Source organism: Benincasa hispida, chromosome 11, assembly GCF_009727055.1.
Source record: "Benincasa hispida cultivar B227 chromosome 11, ASM972705v1, whole genome shotgun sequence".
NCBI lineage: Eukaryota > Viridiplantae > Streptophyta > Magnoliopsida > Cucurbitales > Cucurbitaceae > Benincasa > Benincasa hispida.
In genome coordinates this window covers 26,192,135-26,208,619 of record NC_052359.1, presented here as the reverse complement: position 1 = coordinate 26,208,619, position 16,485 = coordinate 26,192,135, and the positions used below count along the sequence as shown (strand labels likewise).

The following is a 16,485-nucleotide window of genomic DNA, read 5'->3' as shown; positions in this document are numbered from 1 at the left end:
CAATATTAATTATAATATTTTTTTCCTCTACTAGATTAATATTATTTATATCCAATTTCCTCCAAATTAATGTATACTACATAATAAAGTTATTATATATATTTAATTAACTTGTTCAATTATATCACATATATATAATTGAACTCCTCTTGTTCATTTGAACATTTCAAATTGACTAAAAAACTGACTCTCGAATTGTATCAAGCTCCAAAGGGGACCTTATGGACCTATGGCTCGAAGCACCAACGGTACGTGAATTGCTGACTAAACTCTTTAGTCACGATATCCACCATCCGTTAACTGCCAAGCATTCCATTAAAGATCGACAGTTAAACTCTTCTTGCCATAGATATATTTCTATGTCCATTAGATATAACCAATCATCAATACGATGACCCTTCACAGATGCTCGTAATTACAGTAGGCCAATTTACCGTTTTGCTCCTGTAATTACATCTTCCTCCTTAAGTACCACTGATCCTTCTAATGAACAATATAATATAGTCCTAGATAACGGGTAGAAATACACGTTATTACAGTACAAATAAGTAAAACAATGAGGGAATGCAACGGTAAAAATATACAAAATCATGCCCATCGCATAAAAGTAGCTAATTTACTTATTTTATGCAGGAAAAATTCGTTGGTGCAAAGGAAATTGCGATCTAAGAAATTAGGCGTCCGCGTGCATTGAAAAATTACGTTCGCAAAGGCATTCGATCATATGCGATTGCGAGAAGTTGCTCAAGAATGTGGCCGCATAAAGACGCATCAAGGTGAAAGCTTAATAAATCATGATGGGACGGAAAGCTGAGGATGGTCGAATCCAAATTTAGTTGACGAGCCGTTAACGACACACTATAGCAAGTACATTCAACTTTTCGGTGACCATTAATCGGCGCATCAAAGCAGAAGATTTAATGACTTCCCATCATTGTAATCATTAGAGAGAAAAGCTTCTTCACCTTGATCTTTATAAATACCGGAGGCCACCATTGTAAAAGGGTTAATAAGTTAGATCACATACAAAGTAGATAGTCATTAGTCTATTCAAAGTTATTCTTATACTTAGAAGACGGAGACGAGCGAAGAGAAAAAGACGCTAAGAAATCATTCCTGGATAGCTCGAAAGACTGCATGAAGCACTTCAAGACGAGAGAGGGCCAACACTTGCGAAAGCAAGGATATTCTTCTGGGCAGAGTTGGAGTGAAAAGATAGTGTAAAAGGCCACGGAAAACAAGACATTGCTACTGAGCTTCTTATCTCTATATTCTATTGTTATTCTATATTTTGCATTTAGTTTATAGACAATAGAAATCGAATTTTAACTTATGTTCAATCTCTCCATACATTGCATGAGTAGCTAAATTACCGAATGGGTTGAGATGTACTTAGCTAGCATGACCTAAGATTTTCATTGTATGCGATCATCTTGTCTTATGTATTGATGATGGGAAATTCGATGTCAAATTACTCGACAACTAAAATCCCTTGGACATAATATGTGATGCATGTTCTTAAGGTATGTGTTGATAGTCATGCATCGATGGTCATACATTGGAATGACTATGCATTAACGAATGTATGCAATGACTATGCGTCCTATCACAAGTTTTCTTGCACTCATGCCAAGTATAATGCGAATGCAAGTTTCTTGGGTGATCCGAGGTCGAACACATGGACTTGTAGCTGACTGAATGCGGTAATGTTCATGCGGCGATTGAATAAAAGAATGTTGGAGGGGTTGCTAAACTAATCCTACTCCTACTTCTAGCTAACAGACAACGCAATGAGAATGAGAGGTAGAAACACGACAACTTATGACATGAAACAAATGAATGGAAAAATGGATAAAATGCGAAGACGTCTTCATTGCAACCCTTAAGAGTGACCGCAAGGGCAACCTTAGTCAACGCAAGCCATGCGGTCATGTTACATACACTAAAAGCCTAAATCTAGGACGTATGCGGTGGGTATGCATAAGTGTCGAGATGACTGCATACATCCACCATATCCTACTTCCTGGACACATGAAATATCCCATCCGTAGGGTGCATATGCTGTGTGAAAGCAAACAGAGCTTATCTCTAAGATCCCCATTCTTGCCTATGCATTCCAATTCGCTCTCTCGAGTCTTAGATTTGAGTTTTAGACTACTCTCTCAAGTATGCCTAAATGATGAATGAAGCGCTCATATTACAAGGTAACCTCATGAACTTTGCTGACAGATTGTTCCTATCTCTAGTGAACAATGACTTACATTACTTAATGCGACCAACCACTTACCCTCCCAGGCAGTTGGTTGTTGCTAACTTTACTCATAGACAAGTAATGCGTTAGAAAGGAGTTGCCATAACTTCACACTAAGGAAATAAGGTTTTCTCACATACTCGCACAACGCACACCTTTCGGTGGTTTGCTACATGCTTCATATCTCTAATCCACATGACTAAGTATGCGATACTCAAGCAATCTCACTAAGTGATGCAATGAAAGTAAGGATGCTAAGTAAAGAAGATGGAGATGGAATCGAAAGAACACAGAAATGCATTGAAAACATAATGTATTAATTCCTAAATCACAAAATGTCATACAATACAATATAAGAAAAGAAGGGAAAATGAAATGACCGGTTGGAAGCAACACTTGCTTCCAGCGGATGTGCATCAAGGCTGCTGGTGGTGCCATGGATGGGCGGTAGAGCTGACTCTCCCGAGATCTAGCACCGGTCGTCACTCGGAATGGATGAAGGAGGTGAAGAACTCTTAAGCTTCTTCTCACGCATTTGTCTGGATCATAGGGAAAACCCTGGGTTGCAGGGGTAATCCCCGGACCAGTTGGAATTTTGCTCATCGACTTCTTTATATAGAGATTGGATCGCTGACAGTATTAATGGACTGCTCTGATTTTGACATTCGGCGCGTTTAGTCCTTTCTGAACCTCTGCTGCTAACGGCGTGCTAGGTGAAATGTAAACATAAACTTTTGATTTTCCCAAGGTAGATGCGTTGATGCGTTCATTCCGCCAACCTTGCATTGATCCCATTAGTATGCGTTATCGCGTAGCCGCAATCATTCAGTGACCGCATTCGCTTAATACTGCAACTCTACACGATGACCGCAATCGCTTGACGAGCGCAACTCCCATGCGATGGACGCATGCGGCTGATTACTGCAACACCCATGCGTTGATCGAATGCATTCACCTTTGCGATGGAATGTTTCTCTGCATGCAGTCGTCTATGCGGCAGTCTGGTTTCACGTTTGTGTCCACTTCTTACGTTAGCTACAAAAATAGACAATTCAACTCATAATAACGCATAATAATGGGTTAGCCAAGATTCATCATGCTGATCAATGCAAACTCAATTTCTCATGAATTCTTAACATAATTTCCGCATATTCTGCTTAACAGCCTTCATAATTCTAAGTAAAAGGCCTAAGATGACATGCATTTCTGCATGTCATCATGTATGCGTCATTCACCCTTTAGAGATACTTGAGAGAGTAGTCTAAAGAAAGAATCTACACTTGAGAGAGTCAGGTTAGAATCTAGGCTTGAGAGAGTTAGATTAGAACTGCATAAGCAAGAGATAGAAACATAGACATAAGTTCTGTTTGCTATTACGCATCGCATGCACCCTAGAAATAGGATATGATAGTATGTAGTCACCTTGTGTATGTGTGCATCATTCATCATCGCATAGACAAGAATAGAGGCTTAGACATAAGTCCTATTGACATTATCGTATACATTGCATGCGTCCTAGAAATAGGAACTATGGCATTTGTATTGAGAGATGATATGTTGTTCTGTGTGTAGCATGATCGCATAACTTGAACGCAATCTTAGAAAGTGTTAGCTAAATCCCTTCTCAACTCTTTCATTGCATACTCATTGTAATTCTTGATTTCATCAACTCTTTACTCAAATCCGTTGCTTAGGAAATATACTTAATCAACATACCATCCAACTTATTTTTTTTTGCCACCGCAAAGGAATCACATTTACTGTCGCATAGTAACTCAGTAATCCCTGTGTTCGACCCTGGACTTACCAAGAAACCTAGTGAGATTTGTACTTGGATCTTATTAGGAAAACTTACATGTGCAACGCATAACTCATCACCAAAAATATACACCATAATCGCATCACATTTACAATGCGTCACTTACTATATGTGAAAACCTCTTGGGCCATGAGAAGGTGTGTGGCGCCACATCGTTCAAGCCTTAGAATCAGCCCTTAAGGGAGCTATCTATCTATTTAACCCTGCCTCGGGGAAGGAGTGAATTCCATTTTGTGAAGCTGAGTTCCAAGCTCCCAAATCAGATGAATCTCCAAAATTGTAGGTTTGAGTCAGCGTTCTGGCCACTTGCACCCATGCAAATCAAAGAACCGCCCTCAATGGCAAAAGTTCCCTACTCACTCAGAATTGAGGTCATGTTACCTATGGTCATCCTAGTGAAGTGAAGTCTCAGTTATGAAAGGTGTTATATAACGAGACATTAACACTTCGTGGTCAGGTCTTATACAAACTCTTTGTATAGGACGCCCCCGCTCGCATGTCCCCTACATGAATGATCAGGATCAGACCATCTGTGACAAGTCACAACACTTGTGACCATTCCATAAAGCGGGCCACATCCGTAGCGTTACAAGGATAAGGTTTCCCTCTTATATCCATATTCTATATAGACCATTTTGGTTATCACTCAAGACATGATCCACTTGTATGTCACCACATACATGCTTAAGTTACATACAGATAACCAAGGATATTAAGTTTATTGGTTTGTGGTAAAATCTAAATGTGCAAAGTCAAGTAGTGAAGTAAATATCATTTATATTATACATCACAAGTCTTCGAACAAAGTTGTTTACAAATTACTAGACATGAGACTTTAGGGCCAAACCCCAACAGCTGCGCTCTTGATCTAGAATTACGAACCCCTAGATGGTCTCCTCAAGATTACCATTAAGAAAGATAGTCTTGACGTCCATTTGCCATATCTCATAATCATAAAATGTGGCTATGGACAGGAGTATCCTGATAGACTTTAGCATGACAACAGGTGAAGAAGTTTCCTCATAGTCCACTCCCTCGACCTAGGTATAACCCTTTGCCACGAGTCTAGCCTTAAAGGTTTGCACCTTTCCATCTACCCCTCGTTTTCGCTTATATATCCACTTACACCCTATAGGTTTTACCCTATCAGGCTGATCCACAAGCTCCCAGACTTGATTGAAGTACATAGACTCTATCTCCCAGTTCATGGCCTTAATCCATTCATCTTTGTCAACATCCTCCATTGCTTGCTTAAAAGACAATGGATCCTCGACCCCATCATTAAAAATGACAGTCTAGGCTTCAGTTAAACCCATGTAGCGATCCGATGGGTTCATAACCCTCCCACTACGTCAAGGTTGTCTCAACTCTTGAGCTGGTTGACTAGATGTACTGACTTCAACAACTCTTGTTGATCTGTTAGTCAGTTCAACAACTCTTGTTGAACCCTCAGTAGTCTAAGTCTCACTAGAAATCTCACGTAAAACAAGCTTACTTCATGGTTTATGATCCCGGATGTGGTCTTCTTCCAAGAAAATAGCATTTGTAGAAACAAACACTTTGTTCTCACTCGGATCATAGAAGTATCTACCCCTCGTTTCCCTGAGGTAGCCTACAAAGAGGCAAACTTTTGAACGCGGTTCCAACTTCTTCGGGTTAGTCACAAGCACATGGGCTAGACACCCCTAAATCCTAAAGTGGCGTAAACTACCTTTACAGCCTCTCCATAACTCAAAAGGTGTTTCAGAAACATTTTCCGAGGGAACGTTGTTCAGGATGTAACATGTAGTCTCCACTATAAAACCCCAAAACGAGTCTGGAAGATGAGCATAACTCATCATAGACCGAACCATATCCAACAAGTTTTTGTTTCTCCTTTCTGATACACTATTCTACTGAGGTGTACCTAGGGCCGAGAGTTGGGATGTAATTCCATGTTCTATCAAATAGTTTTGGAATTAGAGGTCCATATACTCTCCACCACGATCAGATCATAGTGTTTTTATCTTTTTACCTAACAAGTTTTCAACTTCAGCCTTATACTTCTTAAACTTGTCAAGTGCTTCAGACTTATGTTGCATTAGGTAGAGATACCCCCGTACTTTGAATAATCATCTATGAAAGAGATGAAATATTCATACCCACCTCGAGCCCTAACACTCATCGGACCACAGAGGTCAGAATGTACAAGTTCCAAGGGTTCCTTGGCTCTGTAACCTTTTCCAATAAAAGGTCATTTGGTCATCTTTCCTTCGAGGCATGATTCACACACATGCAAGGAGTTTTCTTCTAAACTCTTTAGAAGTCCACATTTCACCAACTGCTCAATCCTATTGAGGTTGATGTGACCTAACCTTAGATGCCAAAGATGGGCATTTTCCTTAGGAGAAACCTTTGGTCTTTGAGCTGTTGTTGTCGTATTGAACATTTCAGTGTTAAACAAGGCTTTTATGACTAACGGCCGTAGTATATATACGTTACTTTCTATTGAACCAAAACCAGACTCCATCTCATTCTTGAAAATAAATATTGTACTTTCAGAAAGGAGACGGTATAACCTTATTCAATGAGACAAGAAATCGACATTAAGTTCTTCTTGATATGAGGAACTACAAAAACATTATCTAGTAACAGATAATGTTTCTTATCCAAAAATAACTTCTCGCCTACAACAATAGCTGAAACAACCTCACTAGTACTGACTCGAAGAGTCAACTCTCCTTGTGGCAAGTTTGCCAGAATCTGAATCCTTGGTAAGAGAAACTGATGTAATTAGTAGCACCCGAATCAAAGATCCAGGCAGAATCATCATTCTCTACCAAACACGTCTCCAAGACCAATAAATAATATTTACTGTCTTTAGACATCCTCCTCTTTTAGAGACTAGTGGGATCAGTATCAGAACCTAAATAAGCTCCAATTTCCATTTCAGAGAATCGTCTATGAACTTTAACAGAGTCAGCAACACTTGCTTTCTCTTCCTGGAATTTAACTTGGGAACTGACACTACTGGTTTTGTCATCCATCCCGCTGTGCTTGAAAAGTAAGAATTGATGTTCAAACAATTTTTGCAACGAGTCCATGATCTCACATGCAATGACCATGTTCTCAACCCTTTTGTCCAAAGCATCAGGTATGCTAGCCAATATGTGTAGTCGGGCTAAAGAATTAGCCTTCATCCGCACCTCATATGCATTACGAACATTTTGCGGTGCATCAAGGGTCGGGACTTGAGGACATTCCTTAACCATGACAAACTCAAGGTTGTTCACTATGAAATACATTTTACAAGACTCTTTCCACTATATGAAATCGGACAAATTTGAGGCATTTAACGGAAAATCAAACATATTGCTGAAAACAAAAACATATCCTACGTTAGGTTTTAAGAAAATACCCGTGAAAAAACATACAACATCCAATACGGTTTAGCAAAATTAACATGAACCTCGTGTGACATCTAGTTTGGCAATAACGCTCCAAAGGTTCAGGACAAAAGCTGCCGAAGGGTGGTCAATTTATCCCTCCTCTGAATTGAGACATTCTCAACCAGCCATTAATATCAGAACAACTTTTGCTTCTATAACGATTAGCCATCATTGATTAGGTCAAGAAATCATTAACTTACTTAATAATTTCCCGTAAGTGTGACCCACCATTTTAGGCCTTAGAGTTCTGCCCCAAGCAGCCAATCCGAAGGGAAAAGATCCGAATGGGGCAAAACTAAAGTGAACCTATCCATTTCTAGAGTTCACCTTGATATTGATCAACTGCACAAAACTCATCCGAAGGGGGACGCTCCCAGGGTGCCACAAGGGAGTATAGAATGATCTCACGGTGCGAACCAATGACAAAGACCATAGGACGTGTTGATACACATGCTTCACCCACTTACTATAAACACTCTCTCTGTCCACCTTGATGTTGACTCATGCAAACACCATCTGAAAGGGGATGCTCCCAGGGCCCACGAGGCCAAGCATGAATCTCACGGCGTGAACATTCAGGGAGAAATGTGAGTGGAATCATTGACATATTAGATACATCTCTTCCTCCCACTGAGTATTTTATAACCTAGGGTTTAGTTTAGTTAGAAAAAACACGGCTAAAAATTTTAACTAAGTGAATTTTTAGGTTTGTCTAAGAGTAACTTTTACCTTGGATAGTTGAACAACTTTTGAACATCATCCATTAAACTCTTTAACAGAGTCTTTGACCGACTGTTGCATGCTTGCAGAAAATCTATCTAATTCGCCTTTCTAGGTAGGTTCCCAAGTAGGGGTGTTCCGTTTCCATTAGCTTAAGTACCCCAGCCTAAACAGAACCCACCTTAGACAAAAGATCCCTTATAGATAGTTTTAATACGATTTTAATCTTTTATGCCAATCAATTTAATTCTATTAAACCAATTTAAAAAGATTAAACTAGGTTGCTAATCCCATTAGAACCTTGAACTTAGGTCTATCTCAATCCAATTTTAAAACCCTTTTAAAACATGAGTTTGCCTAAGTCCGCATGCAACTCTTTCTTATCGATTTTAGTTCTAATTTCTATTATAACGCTTATAAAAGAAACAACTAAAACCATTCACAATGCAAAGCAAACACATACAAGGCATTCATAACTCTTATAAACAGCCTAAGTGTCATGCTTCATGCATTGTTCATTCATTACTACTTTTTATATAACACTTATACAAAACAGCAACGAACCAACAAAACATGTTTCCATTCATCCTTATACTATAACGCTTATAATATAAAGATGATGCACGAATATTCTTATTGCATGCATAAATATAACTCTTATATTTCATGATACATGCACATGCTTTCTTGTAATTTCATCATGTCATATTATAATACTTATAATACATGATGCATGAATAATTGCATAACCTAAGGTGGGTTTTAAATCTATATGTCATACACTATGCCATATAAACCACATACATCTCATGTATATTAAACAAAAATTGATGAATCGGGATAATTAGCCTCAAATCCTCAAAACTAAAGCTAACTATTACAAATTGCAAAGAGTCATTGGTTCAAATAGGCAAGTCGGGTCTTGAACCGTCCGGTCAAAGTCCGCATCTCCACTGATCGTGTGCCAAAAACCATGCGATCGTCTACACGAAAGAGTAAACGCTTTACTCAATCATTTACCAATGCGTCCGAGCTAAACAATCGTTTAGCAACGATCATGTACCTTTTACTATGCGATGAAGCATGAGGTACGCGATCGTGCAGCGCGCAACACATAACGCAATCTATAAACGATCGTCTAAATGACAACAATGTGGTAAAGCACAATCTTCTAAATGATCACTGAGTGAGCGCCTAAGTATCGTATACCATGTGATCGTGTAGTCAGTGACTATGCGATGAGGCATGCTAACTACACAATCGTTTAGTACGCGCGTCTTTTATTAAATGATGAGCATGAAATGCTCCCACTCGATCGTTTACCTCCAGCGTCCACACGATCGGGCAACCAACGCTACGCAATAGAGCAAACACTTTACCCCATCATTTAGCATTAGCTAAACGATCGTTTAGTAAATACTACACGATCACATAGAAAAATCTACACGATTGTTTAGCCAAATCCCAACGATCGTTTACCTGAGGCTACACGACACGACCAATTCTCTGTCTTCTTCTTCGCTGAGAATTGCATCTCTATGCTTCAAAAATTCATCATGAATACTCAACAAACTTAAACACTTTGAATTACAGACTCGATTGCTTGTTGATTATGCCCCAAAAAATAAGGGCCCTTATAAATTAATACTTTGTAATCAAAGAAAGCTTTAAACAGAGGCAATTAAACCCGTAACATTCAGGAACGCCATCCATAAATGCATTTAACACTTAAATGCAAATGCAGAAAACCCACCACGGCTATAAAAGAAGTTCAAAACAGAAGTGAAATTTGGAATATCAGAACAACCTGGCTCTGATACCAATTGAAGGAAATGAGACATGAGGATTTGTATGAGTAGTGGAATGATCGTTCCAAATTCCATTTGTATTTGAACATACACAATTATAGTCAAGAAACAGAAACCAACCGGTCATGCACAAAACGAAATTACAACATGCTTTACATGATAATCAAGGGAAAAATTATACATACCTTTGAAGACTCATTTTCAAACTCCCTTGATCACGAACGCTCGTTCAATCTCCAAGACTGCAACACACGAACGCTGGAACACAGTGACCGCAACACAACATGATCACAGCGACCACCACACGAACACCGCGAACTCAACAAACGGCCTCTAAAAACCTCGACCTTAGTCGAGTTGAGTAAGACACCACCACAATGGCTACCTTGGTATTCTCGATGTGAGAATCCAGAAGTGTGGGCTCTGTGTGGACTTGGTTAGAGGAAGAGACCGAAGGAATAACAATCGTGTAAATGATTGAGCAAGTGGGAGATGACAAGAGTCTGTCGTATAGACGAATGTCCAATCATTTAGAAATGGAAAGCTATCATATAACAAAAGCCTTGCAATCGTTTAGAAGATGACCAGCTAAGTCAACTATCATGTAGTGTCACACCATGATCGTTTAGTCTCTCTTCAACTATCGTTTAGTGAATCCTATTCACTTGACAGCAAACAGTAAGTCTATCCAAAATGGAAACTCTAAAAAATCTCTACTAAATTTGGGAAAACATTTTTCCTATTATCTCACGGTTACTATGAAACCACCAATAACCTCTCATTCAATTGGTTAGTAGAGAAAAAGATATAATTATCTAATAATTAATATTATTATAAATATATATGATAACCAACTTACCATATTATATTTATAACCTATAGTTTTAATATTTCATCTCATGAAACATATAAACTATAGTTCTTTTTCTATTTCGAGGTACTTAATGTAAATCTCATTTACATTAATCCTCCACTTGATGTATCTCATACATCACACCGATCATATCATATATAATCGTTACCTCTTGTCAATTTGAAGATTTCGAATCAACACCAAGAACTGATTCTCAAATTGAATCCATTGAGCTACCAAGGGGACCTTATGGACCTGTAGCTTGAAGCTCCAACGGTACGTGAATAACTGACTAAACTCTTTAGTCATGGGATCCACCATCCGTTAACTGTCAGGCACCCCACTAAAGATCGATAGCTGCACTCTTCTTATTATAGGTATATTTTGTGTCCATATTAACCAATCAACAATGTGATAACCCTTCACAGATCGCTCGTAAGTACAATTGGGCTAATAACCGTGGCCACTACAATGCTTTTGTAGTTACATCTAACTTCTTAAGTACCACTGATCCCTCTAATGAACATAAGTCATAGTCCTACTATGACTGAGTCCTCTCTTCTAAAGAGAATTTGTGGCCACTATGTTCAAGACCCAGAATCAGCCCTTAAGGGAGCAATCTATCTACTTACCCCTGCTTCGGGGAAGGAGTGAATTTCATCTTGTAACTGAGTTCCCAACTCTCAAATCAGACAAGTCCCCAAAAAGGTAGGCCTTTTGAGTTGACAATCTGGCCACTCTCACCTATACTAATCAAATGACTGCCCTCAAAGGCAAGAGTTCCCAAAACACTTAGGATTAAGGTCATGTCAACTATGGTCGTTTAGGTGAGATGTAAGTCTCAAGTATCAACGGTGTTATATAAAGAGACTAGTCATCTCGTCGTCCAATCTTATACAAACTCCTTGTAGGACACCCCCGCTCGTATGTCTACAAAGCGAGCAATATCCATAGTGTCACCAGGATCAGATATCCCTCCTTAATCCTTATACTACATACGTATTTAGGTTATCACTTAAGGCATGATCCACTTGTTTATCTCATATACATGCTTAAGTTTACATGCAATAACCATGGAGCTTTGTTTATTGGATATGAGTAAATGCCAAATAAAATAAATCTTATTTTATTTATAATAATGTGTACAGTTTACAAACTACGAGGCTCCGGGAGAATTCAGGCACCAATCCCAACATGGATAAGACTGGGTACCTTATACTAGTGACACTACAAATACTGCCTGCTTTGTACTTGTTATAATTGTTGTAAAGTGCTACAAATGTTCTGATCCTAATGATTCATGTTGAAACATGTGAGCAGGGGAATTCTATATAAAGTGTTTGTATAAGACTGAACCACGAAATGAATAGTCTCTCTATATAACACCATTACTATAAGAGACTTACATTTCATCAGGATAACCATAGGTGACTCAACCTGAATCTTGAGTGAATTGTGAACTCCTGCCTATGAAGGTGATCCTTTGATCTGCATGGGTGAGAGTGACCAATTTTGCCTACTCAATATGCCTACCATTTTGGGGATTTGTCTGATTGGGGAGCTAGAAACTCAACTACACAAGAAGGTGAAGGAACTCTTATATAAGAGTACCTCTGAGTAGAAGCGGAACGTTCCAAATACATTATGATAGAATTTCCACATTTACTTTCAAACAGAATAGATATGTAATATATTACAAATTTACCAGCATGCTTTCAAACTAAAAACAATAAGAGAACAAGAAATACATACCAGTTCAAAAACCTTTCTTCACCGAAATCTCAAGTGACTGCTCCTCTCGCTTTCGCTGGAATGTCCAAGCAATCGTTCACTAACACCACCGGTCGTCTACTCACGAATGGCCTCCACACGAACGGAAGAATGGGGATGACACCACAACTTAGAGAACCTTCGATATTCTCAGTCTGAGAATCCAAAGTGTGGACTCTGTTGGAATTTGGTAGAGGAAAGGATGAAAGAAACTTGTAGACAATGACCAAGCAAGTTGGAGAAGGGCAGGGTCTATCGCATAGACAATGCTTGATCGTTTAGACAAAGGTATACGATCGTGTAAGAAATAGGCAGCGATCGTATAGATGATCTTTAATAAATGTTCGGGCACTAGATGATCGGTTTGAAAAACTTAGGTGATTGTATAGAAAGCGACGCATGTGTATACGATCGTGAAGTAACTTTGAGCTATCGTATAGTCTCTCAGTTAGCTAAGCGATAGGTAGTATACATTTTGCTTAAGCGAATGACCGATCCTTTTGCAAAATGAAAACAATTTTTATTTTATTCTTCAGTTACAAAAACTGAATGAAACCTCCCACTAACACACGGTTATGGAGAAAACTCCGGGCATAATTATCCTATAATTTTCAAATTAAAAATAATAAATATAATCATATTATATTCATTAATCTATAGTTTAACATCACATATAAACCATAGTATTTTTCTCCTCCACTAGATATAAATCATATTTATATCCATTTTCCTCCAAATAATGTATCTCATACATAAAGTCAATCATATCATATATGATCAACCAGTTCAATCACATCATATATAATCGAACTCCCTCTTGTCAATTTGAACATTTCAAACTGACCCAAAAACTGATTCTCAACTTGAATCCATTGAGCTACCAAGGGGACCTTATAGACCTATGGCTCGAAGCTCCAACGGTACGTGAATAGCTGACTAAACTCTTTAGCTACGAGATTTACCATCCGTTAATTGTCAGACATTCCACTAAAGACCAACAGCTAAACTCTTCTTACCAAAAATAATTTCTGTGTCCATCGGATATAACCAATCAACAGTACGATAACCCTTCACAGATGCTCGTAAGTACAGTTGGGCCAATTTACCATTTTGCCCCTATAATTACATCTAACTCCTTAAGTACCACTGATCCCTCTAATGAATAATACAACATAGACCTACTATGTGTGGACACCTCTCGGGCCATGATAAGGTGTGTGGTTCCACATCGTTCAAGCCTCGAGATCAACCTTTAAGGGAGAAATCTATCTACTTACTGCTGCTTCGGGGAAGGAGTGAATTCCATCTTGTGTAGCTAAATTCCCAGCTCCCAAATCAGGCGAATCCCCAAAGTGGTAGGTTTGAGTCGGCGATTAGGTCACTTGCACCCATGCAAATCAAAGAACCGCCCTCAAAGGCAGGAGTTCCCAACTCACTCAAGATTGAGGTCATATTACCTATGGTCATCCTAGTGAAGTGAAGTCTCTGTGATGAATGGCGTTATATAATGAGACGTTAACACTTCGTGGTCAGGTCTTATACAAACTCTTTGTATATGATGCCCCAGCTCGCATGTCCCCACATGAATGATCAGGATCATACCATTTGTAGCAAGTCATAATATTTGTAACTATTCTACAAAGCGGGCCGCATCCGTAGCGTTACCAGGATAAGGTTTCCATCCTGTATCCATATACTACAGACCATTTTGGTTATCATTTAAGACATGATCCACTTGTATGTCACTACATACATGCTTAAGTTACATAATGAAAACTAGGGATTTTAGTTTATTGGTTTGTGGTAAAGCAAATGAAACATCCAATGTTCAAAAACAAGTGAAGAAAATACCATATATTATACATCACAAACGTTTGTTCAAAATTGTGTTTACAAACTACAGGACACGAGAGTTTAGGGCATCATCCCCAACAGAAGGTTCACTCCTCTATAATTAGAGTAAGTGCTCCCTTAAAGACTGATTTCGGGGTTCGAACAATGTGGTGCTCCCCTCTCCTGGCTCCAGAGGGTTCGATTATAGTTGGACTATAACTTATTGTTCATTAGAGAGATCAATAGTACTTAAAAAGTTAGATGTAACTACAGGGGCAAAACGATAATTTTGGTCCAACTGTACTTACGAGCAATTTGTGAAGGGTCAATGCATCGATGATTAGTTATATCCAATGTACATAGAAATATATGTGTAGTGTGAAGAGTGCAGCTGTTGGTAGCTCAATTGGGATTAATAAAAATCAAATTAATTTTGGATTAATTTGAATAGTTCAAATTAATATAGGGAATTAATTATATATGATATAATTAATATAAAAATAATTATATGTGATAAAATTAATATAATGTATATGATACATTATGATATAAAAAGTTTTTATTTGAGAGAAAATAAATATTTGAATATGATTCAAATATTAATTATATGAATGTGATTCATATAAATACTATAGGTAACTCCATCCCCTTAATTCTTTCATTAAACGTGGGAGGTAGGGAAATTTCTTTTGGGATATTATTCTTCTTCCTTCATTGGAACATAGAATATACAGAAAAAAACTCTTCCATAAATCTTCTCTGCAAACTTTTCCTCTCAACAAAAAATTCCCTTCCTGCCAAAATTAAATCAAAGCCCACAACTCTCAACGATTTTCACCCTCCGAGAATACCAAGGTTTCGTAATGGTGGTGTCTAAATTGGATTTTTGCTTTCCGTGTGTGTGTGTATATATATATATATATTTGGCATTAGTGTGTTCGTGTTCGACTTGTTCGTGACTAGAGAGGATTTGGCAAAGAGATGGTTTTCAATGGTAAGTGGTTCTAAATCCCTTATTTCCTCTTAAATTTCTATATAGCATGCTTAGGTCGAATGGATTCCATGTTTTTGTCCTCTATCAATTTGTGAGTTTCTATAAAACTAAAAATTAGGTTACGATCCGCTTTTGCATCAGGTGTTCACACGTCTTTCAATTGGTATTAGAATGCATGTTTTTTAGTCCCTATTTTTAAATTTTCAGAATTAAATTCAGAGTTATGGTGGGTGTTTCTATTTTGCATTATGATGTTGAATGTGGGTTTGCACGTTTTGGATGTTTTCAGGATTAGCTTTTAGTTTTTTCAAGCAAACGTACCTTTAATTACTTTACTTTTTGTCCCAATCGATTTTTTCATACGATTTGGTCATTGGGGCGGAACTCTAGAATCTATAATGAGGGGTTACACTTACAAGAAAATGATAAGTAAGTTAACATTTTTTTAATCAAACAATGGTGACTAATAATTATAGGAATAAGAGTTATTTTGGTGTAATTATTAGTTGAGATTGTCTTGATTCAGTGAAAGGATAACTGGTCACCCCACGGTGACTTTTATCCTGCCCCACTGAAACATCATTGCAAAATAGATATCACATAGAGTGTATTATTTTATTTTGCTAAATTAATCGGTTGTTTAATCGGGTAATTCATGTAAAGTAATATGAATAAATTATATGTTTTCAACAATTTGAAAATGACAACTACTACATTAAATTTGTTTGCCACCAAAAAACTTAACAGCGATAACTACGCTACATGGAAAAATATTATCAACATTGTCCTTATAATCGATGAATTGCGATTCATCCTCATTGAAGAGTGTCCTCAAGTCCCACCTACATGCTACTCGAATGTTCGGGAGGCATATAAGCAATGGGTCAAGGCGAATGAAAAGGTTCGAGCATATATCCTAGCCAGGTTACCTGAAGTTTTGGCCAAGAAGCATGAGCCCATGTTCATGACCCGTGAGATCATGGAGTCCCTAATAGGAATGCTTGGATAA

General features: G+C 38.1%; 1 protein-coding gene across 1 annotated transcript; it reads left to right on the top strand.

The window, feature by feature from the left end:
* The first annotated feature begins 16,176 nt into the window (after nucleotides 1-16,176).
* On the top strand, nucleotides 16,177-16,485 carry LOC120090636. Its single transcript, XM_039048355.1, has one exon. It carries the CDS (start codon nucleotides 16,177-16,179, stop codon nucleotides 16,483-16,485), a length of 309 nt encoding a protein of 102 aa, XP_038904283.1.

Coding starts and splice junctions, on each gene's coding strand:
- LOC120090636 (XM_039048355.1), top strand. CDS start 16,177: ATGACAACTACTACATTAAATTTGTTTGCCACCAAAAAACTTAACAGC.